This window comes from Ziziphus jujuba, chromosome 4, assembly GCF_031755915.1.
Source record: "Ziziphus jujuba cultivar Dongzao chromosome 4, ASM3175591v1".
Taxonomy (NCBI): domain Eukaryota; kingdom Viridiplantae; phylum Streptophyta; class Magnoliopsida; order Rosales; family Rhamnaceae; genus Ziziphus; species Ziziphus jujuba.
The window spans coordinates 5,179,944-5,187,962 of NC_083382.1; the positions used below are offsets into that span (position 1 = coordinate 5,179,944).

Below are 8,019 nucleotides of genomic sequence, written 5' to 3' on the forward strand. Positions count from 1 at the left end.
AGATGTTTAATTGGTAAAGAAATATCAGCATAATATAAATAGACCATAAAGTAAGAAAATACTAAAATAAGAAGTAAACAAAATGAAAAATTAAAGTATATGACGTTTTATAATTTATATAATAAAAAAGATGGTTTATATTATGAGTAATGTCAATATTCTATTATAAGTAATGTTCTCATACATTATATATCAAGATAATAATAAAAAATACCAAAACAGAAAAACAAACAATATAATCAATAATAAGATGAGTAGTAAAAAAAATCAAAACCAATATCTCTCCACTAACACTACTTCTGAAAGCAACATCCATTACTCCATTATCATCTTCTAACTCAAGAACAAGGAAGCTAAAAAAGCAGAAACGGAAAGAATAACATCGATATAGAATTATATCTTATATCTATACATATATATATACTGTCAAATGCCAAGATTTACATTCATTGCATCTATAAAAAGGATTCATCAAAACACCTTTTTTTACACATAATCCTAGATGATGGCCCCATTACCCATCTCAATCAAACATAGAACAATCATGACCGCTGACGCAGGAACACTCATGGTGACTCGGAGTAGCATACAAAGAGCCAAACTGGGCCTGGAATTCAGAAGAAATGACTGTAATACCCCTACAAACTTACAAACATATTCATCATAATGACCATAGCACTGCTTCTCCCAACCCATCCATTCTGCAGGAGGCTCGTAGTTCCTTTCTATCACTTTCATCTCATGTATGCGTCTCCTCAGTACTATCATGCTCTCGTCCACTTGTCTTCCTCCAGCAAATGCCTTCGCAGCATTACTTAGTGGTCTGATCTTTCTTTGCCCAATTGATGCTCCAAAATTCTTCAGGCCTTGTGATTTTCTTGGCAACAATGGTGGAGAAGGAAAAGAGCCTGGCAGTGGAGAACAAAGACAAGTAATTGTTTCCATTAATGGAGGTCTTTTAGGGAATTAACGCAAAAGAAAAAATAAAAAATAAAAAAAAATAAAAGAAGAAAGAGTGTTTATAGAAATGGTGTTTCTGAATTGAGGCCTACTTCCATCTTTTCCAGGGGTTTCTTGTACTTATATACTAGACACCAAGCAAACACATCGATATCTAGCGGCTATGACAAGGGCCTGTTGGGTGTTTGACACGTGCCCTTTACTCGTATCTGAATAAAATACTGGGTTAGATCTGGATTTGGACTGCCATGTGTCGGTTTGTGATTTGCTTTTTGCTTTGATTTTTTGGAAGCTTGCTGCCGATTAGCATTAATTCATGGTCGGCACTGTTATTTATTAAACAAATAATAGCATTATTTGTAAATGAATAAAATATTTAAGATTCGATAATCAAGGTTTTGTGCTGTATTGTAGTTTTCCGGATGTTCACACTTGTAATTTTGTCGTGTTGCATTTTGCGCGGGAATTCTACATAAATACAATGAAGCTAGCTTGTGTACAATTCTATTGCAATGATATCTGTGTTCCACGTGTCAAGTACACAGAGGATCTCATATTTCGAAGTACAAATTTACTAACGGTTTCTTATTCTTTTTTGCTGCTAGAAGTGCTGGAAGTCCTGGAAGTCCTGGTTTGTAATAATCCGAAGAAAAAAAGTCCTGGTTTTCAAATAGAAGAGCCCCAAATCCATTTAGTCAATACACTGAATCCCCTCTTTCTTTCTTTTTTGTTTTTTGTTTTTTTTGTTTTTGTTTTTTTGGGGTAATACATACATTGAATCCCTTGTTACATCTGTTTTTGGAATGCTTATTCAAAGAGCAATTATTCCAAACCATTATCTGCTTTACTTTTTTTTTTCTAATCAAATGGCTCTATAACTGTATAATATAATATTTACTTCTGTTTCTCCACACAAATGCTTATTAAAAAAATAATTCCTTATAATTTTTGCAAGAAGTGCTTTTAGAAATTTAAAATTGTTTTAAAAAACTGTCCAAACATATTAAAAAGTAATTTTTAAACCTTAAAAAGCTATTATTAGTTTCTCAAAAATGATGCCAAAAAGAACTAATATTTTATTTTGAATTCTACTATCTATTCTCCTAAAAAAATTTTAATTTCTTATTCATATGATGTTTAATTTTTTTCTGATCCCAGAACTGTCCAAACACATTAAAAAGTAATTTTTGAACCTTAAAAAACTATTATTAGCTTCTCAAAAATTATACTAAATAGAACTAATACTCCATTTTGAATTCTACAATTTATTTCCACAAAAAATCAAAATTACTTGTTCATATGATGCTTAATTCTCTTCTGATCCAGAAAGCATATGAAAATGGAACTTTGCCTACTTCTCAAGTCTTTATTTGATGATAGAAAGGATTATGGTAGACGTTTAAAACTGTTCTTGGAGGTTTTTTTTTTTTTTTTTTGGCCTTTTTGGTAAATAAAGTAGCGTTAAAGCATTAAAGAACCTACACAACGAGAAATTAAAAGATTGATACAATTCATCCTGCAGCAGCAGGTTTACAAAAGCAAAGGGCAGAGCCCAACAGATGATTCATCAAAAGCAAAAGAGGAATTGGTTGGCAAGGAGGTTTTGGCAACCAGGTCAAATAATCGATTTGACTCACGAGCGGACCAACATAAATTTTGTATATTCTTCCCAAATCTGGAATGAAGAAGCATTAGATCATTCCAAGTTTCCCAGCCACTAGGATCCTCTTTTGAATAGATACCTGAACAACAGCTTGAGCAGCTGATCCCCATTACACATTCCTCCATCCTCAAGCTTCCACATACTCAGCAACCAAACAAGAGCTTTAATCTCTCTTGATTCCAGGGATAACTCTTCAAAAAGTTTAGAAGGGATTCTAGGAGGCCGTAAACAGGATGATTGAAGGGAAAACAATCGCTTTCAATTGTTTTCCCTTTTTCTTTTATGCTCATTTCAGATTTCAATTATTGTCAGAGTGTTGGTAATGTTTTTGTTTTTGTTTTTGTTCCCCCAACCCCATATGGTAAAGAAAGCAAATCAAAGAAACTAGGATATAAAACCAACAGCTATACACAGAAAAAAACAACGGAAAGGTAAATAAACATGCGCTATATCATATCACAATGCATGCAACTACATATGTTTCTCACGATGTCAGAATTAAGGTAGCAAATAAGTGAGGCAACAGTGTCAAATTGAGCCTAAATGTAGGCTTTACATGTATAAAACTCAAGTTTCATAACCCAATTTGATACAACTGCTTGTATATGTTAAATAGGAAAGAGTAATATACATACATCTAGAAACAAATTTTATCTTGGGAACCATCTGTTATCTCAGGTGCAGAGCCAAAAATGCATCCCCTGGGAAGACGACCAAATATATCAGTCATCATAGGAGGAGTGAGGAGCGGCAGTACATCCTGGGTCAAAGGGATCTTCAGACCCACAACAATGCCAATATTGGAAAACCTGGCCAGAGTCGGGAGAATCCATAGTGCCTCCAGTGTATACGCTCTCAAACTTCCTCTTTGTTTCTCCTAATGACATAAACGTATCCAAATTTATGCAAATAAGAGCCAAACTCAGCGAGTCATAGGAAGATAGAATAGAAAGCAAGGAAACATATTAACCAATGGGACATCACAAACTTCACAGAAGTGAAAATTACAGCAAATTAAAGATGCGAAAATTAGCACTTCTTACCAAATTGGAGAGAAAAAAGTATTTTACATATAACATGTCAAAAACTCATGTTAAACCAAAATTAGAGCTCAATAAACCTTCATAGTAAAGCTTTGTTGAACATCCAATACCACACAGATCTACAGTACATTAACTCTGACCCGGTTGAAGTCATGATTTACGCTGTAGGAACTGTCTAGTACATTGATATCATTCAATTTATTCTGTAGCTACAGGCAAGTTGCAGAACATAATCATATTTACTCAAATGCTTTGCTTCGATCAAAGTACAGTAATTTCTTTTGTTCCATTTCTGATGTAAAGCTTTTAATGTACTTCTAAACAGAGCGTAAATGCCCCTTAACTGAATGATGATGTATAGGACCAAGCAATTTCTTGGTTCAGCATCCAACAATTTCAAAGATTAAGAACCAAGTAAGCATTTTCTATCTTACATAATAATGTGACAAATTAATTAACCACTTAAACTCTCCATTTCTCCTCTTCTTTTTTTTTTTTTTTTTTTTTTTTTTTTTTTTTTAATAAATTTATTTATTATATGCACTAAAAAAAAACTTCTATGAGTAAAAGATGAGTCAAGAAAATAAACTTCTCTGGTTTCAGTTTGCTATAAAATTTGAGCATCCCACAATATTGGGGAATGTATACAAAACACCTAAAACAAAAAGCCGCCCAAGATTTTACCAAATTACAAAACAGAGGGCAAGTTAATTCGTGGTCTACAGGGGAAAATGAATTTGAATATTTTGACAATATAATTACCACCTGTACTTTCACTTGAAACAATCTAGGGACAAGATACAAGATACACCCTGAAAGTCTCAGTTACAAAATAGACCCCAAAAACATTTTACGAGTTTAAACAAACTGGCCAACCAGTATTAATGAAACCATAAAAAGTCCTAACACCCACAATCATGATCATCAATACTTATGTAATTGATATCAGAGTTTCAAAACTTATAAAAACGAGAATTTAATGATAAGAAAGCCTTTAGAATGCAGCAAGTATTTGCAAACAGCATGTCCAAATTCAATTTGAAGTTTTAAATTTGAAACTAACGTTTAAGTTTCAACTTGATTCACTATTTATCCCCTATTAACTAAAAAAATGTTGTAGATTTTATTCTGAACTATGGCAATCAGTATCAACAAATAAAGACAAAAGAAAACACATTCAATACCCTTCTGGTTCTTAACACTCTCCACAAATTGTAACCACTCAAAACAGCTGAATCCGTATAATTCAACATAAACCAAGAACATAAAAATCCAACATAAACCATTCACTAAACACATAATAATATATGTAAAGAAATACCCAAAAGCATTAGAATTGAAATGGAAAAAAGAACCTCCAAAATGAGCGGTGTGGAAGCGACAAGCCCGAGGGTGATTAAGAGAGGGGTCGAACTGGGTTTTGCAATTCTTGCAGGTTTAGAGGGTGGTTTTGAAATTGGGATTGGAGGAACATCGAAATGCAGGAAAACTGGATGTGGGTTTTCTTGTTTGGTTTTGAATTTTACGAAGAGAAAGCGAGCGAGGCAGTAGAAGCGAATGATGAGGAAGTGTTAGACCCATACCCACATAAAGCAATGCTTTTGGCTCTCCGGGTCTCAGAAAATTAAGCATTAACCGTGCTTTTGTTCTGATTGATTTTCGATTCATTTCGTTGTCCCCATGGGGTTTTGAATTCTGTTCTGTTTTCTGTTTGGAAGCTTTAGATATCAAATTTAGAATTGTGAGAATTTGGTATTGTTTAATTCTAGTGCTAAGCTAGGCATATTAATTGTTTGTTTTAGTTTTGTGTTTGGAAGATGAGCCACAAAACAATTATTAAAAAAAAAAAAAAAAAGACTAAAAATTTCATTAACCACTGGCCTTCTTCGTACTAATGATAAAAACGAAAGGTTAGAGCAAATTATGCTTCCCAGTCTGTTGCTAAGTTGATTGTTGGAAGAATGGATAAAGAATCTCCATGTTTATTGAAGAGTGTGAATAGATTTCCCTTGTTGTGTGTCTCCCAGGGAAGAGAAGGAAACAATGTTAAAAAGGAGAAAAATTTAAAGAAAAAGCTTTTAAAGAATAGTTCTGAGGATTCATGATGCCAAGGATGTGAATCAGATATTTTGCAGCATCAATTTGATTAACAACTGAAGTGTGGAGTGATTTTTACCCACTTGATTAGGCTTTGCGGTTATTACTGTTTCTAAATTGATTCTAAGATTCTTGAGTCCTTTGATGGTGAATGTTCCTGATTTTCTCTCCATGTTTTAAACTTTTGAATGTAGGATTTCTCGATTGAATAGCAAGTGCAAATTCTGTAGATTGTTATGCTCCTAGACCATTTAGTTGTTTCTTGATATTTATTGAATTTTCTGTGGTTTTATGTATTTAAATTACTAGTTTAGATGCATGTGCTTGTTTACTAGTTTCTAAAGCATTATCTTACAAAAATGTCTTCCGTTGAAGTTAAGCTAGCATATAATTAGGTACACAATGAGGGACGGGGAGGAGGGGGAAGTGGAGAGGAGGATTTCTTAGGACAATGTTATCTCTGCATCTAATTGAAGCTTTTGTAGCTATGAGATATTCTTTCCTCAAACTCTTTTGCTGCCTATGGGTGATAATGAGGCATTTCTAAGAACTAGAAAGCTTGGTTAGATTCCAAAATACCCATTTCAGCACGAAAATGGTATCAAAATTACTAAATGGGTAAACTTTTTTCAATTTGATGCACTTCTTCATGACTAACCTCATCAAGGTTTAAGTGTTTCCTGCTATATTCCAGACAGATTGTAGCTCTTCTTGTGGTTTCAGATTGAGCTTGCTTTCTTTTATTGCAGTAACTAGGTGATAAATAGGTAGTTATGGTAAGGGAAAAAAAAAAAAAAAAAACAAAATTTATTTTACGAAAAATCCATAGAAAAGTAAGGAGAGTGGATACATTGGAGTTTTTTAGGTGCTTAGCTTTTAAGCTTGATTGTTAAGCTGGAGAATTTATAATTTCAATTTTTATTTCTTAACCCCCTTATGAAAGCATATCTTATAGAGTTTTGTTGTGAAGCACAGCTGATGTTGGGCATGAGTTATGCTATGGCTGCTCATGGGCTACCTGACAAGTTTGTTGTGTGGCAACCCATGGACCACTGTAGCCGGTTTATGCATGCTGAATATGTACGTACATATGATATATTTATGTATATCTACAAATGTAGTCTGATAACTTTCTTTGTTGATGCATGGCTACTTAGTGTGAGAATGGACATGTGGCTTGCTCTTCTTGCTGCGGCAAGATTGAACATAAATGCCCTTCCTGCTCATGGCCTATTGGCTATAATCGTTGCCGAGCTATATAAAAGGTTTTGGAATCTGTTAGAATATCATGCTCAAACACAAAATATGGTTGCAAAGAATTAGTGAGGTACAGTGATAAAAAAAGCCATGAGAGTACATGCATACACTCGCCTTGTTCATGCCCCCATCCGGGTTGCAATGTTGTCTCCTCAGCTGGGAACTTATACCAGCACTTTCGCTGTAAACATTTGGATTGTGCTGTACGCGTCCAGTACAACCGCACTTTTAATGTGGCATTAGATGCTAATGAGAGATTTCAGATTCTTCAAGAACAGGATGAGGGTGTCATTTTCTTACTTAACAATAGCTCTGAACTTCTTGGGAATTTATTGACGGTTAGTTGTATATGGCACCGCTCATTCAGTGGGTTCTTCTATGATATTGTTGCAAAAAGCCAGGGAAACTCTCTTCGATTACAATCTTTCACAGAATGTACTAAGAGACGTTCAAATAGCATCCTGGTTACAACAGGGTTCCTTCTTGTACCTCAAAATTTTCGCAATTCTAGCAATGAGCTAAAGTTGGAACTCTGCATATGGAGTAAAGATTCATTTCCTACAAACTTCTAAGGAAGTATCAATGTTCTTTAACTTATCTCAGTAATATCTATGGTTAGAATTATACAGGAATGTGGCATCAAATTTTTATTATCTATTATGTTTATGATTAGAGCATTTATATTTGTAAGTATATCTTTAATGTCTTAATTATGTCAATTTGCCATGCATAGACTTACAAGTGTACCTAGCTTAAAGTGTTTTTGATCAATCCATATTTCATGGTCTTAAAAGCTTGAGTAACAAGACAATTTTAAAAATTATTATTTCATGCTAGGATAATTTCCTCAGTTGCACATATATAGTTTTCAATCCCCAATTTATTATATTCATGATTATGAACCAGGTCAATCATAAGTACATATGCCATAGAGCACAATACTCAAATATAAACAAAACTAAATTTTACCATCTAGTACTTAAAAAACATCTTTACCCC

At 33.7% G+C, this 8,019-nt stretch overlaps 2 protein-coding genes and 1 long non-coding RNA gene across 3 annotated transcripts; 1 reads left to right on the top strand and 2 right to left on the bottom strand.

Annotated features, from left to right (window-relative positions):
- Positions 1–297: 297 nt before the first annotated feature.
- On the bottom strand, positions 298–1,066 carry LOC107416161 (uncharacterized). The gene has a single exon (XM_016024617.4). The coding sequence runs from the start codon at positions 943–945 to the stop codon at positions 499–501; it is 447 nt and encodes a 148-aa protein (XP_015880103.3). The 5' UTR covers positions 946–1,066; the 3' UTR covers positions 298–498.
- A 1,385-nt stretch (positions 1,067–2,451) lies between these two features.
- On the bottom strand, positions 2,452–5,276 carry LOC125420594 (uncharacterized). The gene is made up of 2 exons (XR_009638730.1): positions 5,022–5,276; positions 2,452–3,500 (listed from the first exon to the last, which is right to left on the bottom strand). It is a non-coding gene; the product is annotated as an uncharacterized LOC125420594 (long non-coding RNA).
- A 1,486-nt stretch (positions 5,277–6,762) lies between these two features.
- Positions 6,763–7,592, top strand: LOC107405131 (uncharacterized). The gene is made up of 2 exons (XM_060816698.1): positions 6,763–6,843; positions 7,236–7,592. The coding sequence occupies exons 1-2, from the start codon at positions 6,763–6,765 to the stop codon at positions 7,590–7,592; spliced, it is 438 nt and encodes a 145-aa protein (XP_060672681.1).
- Positions 7,593–8,019: the final 427 nt, after the last annotated feature.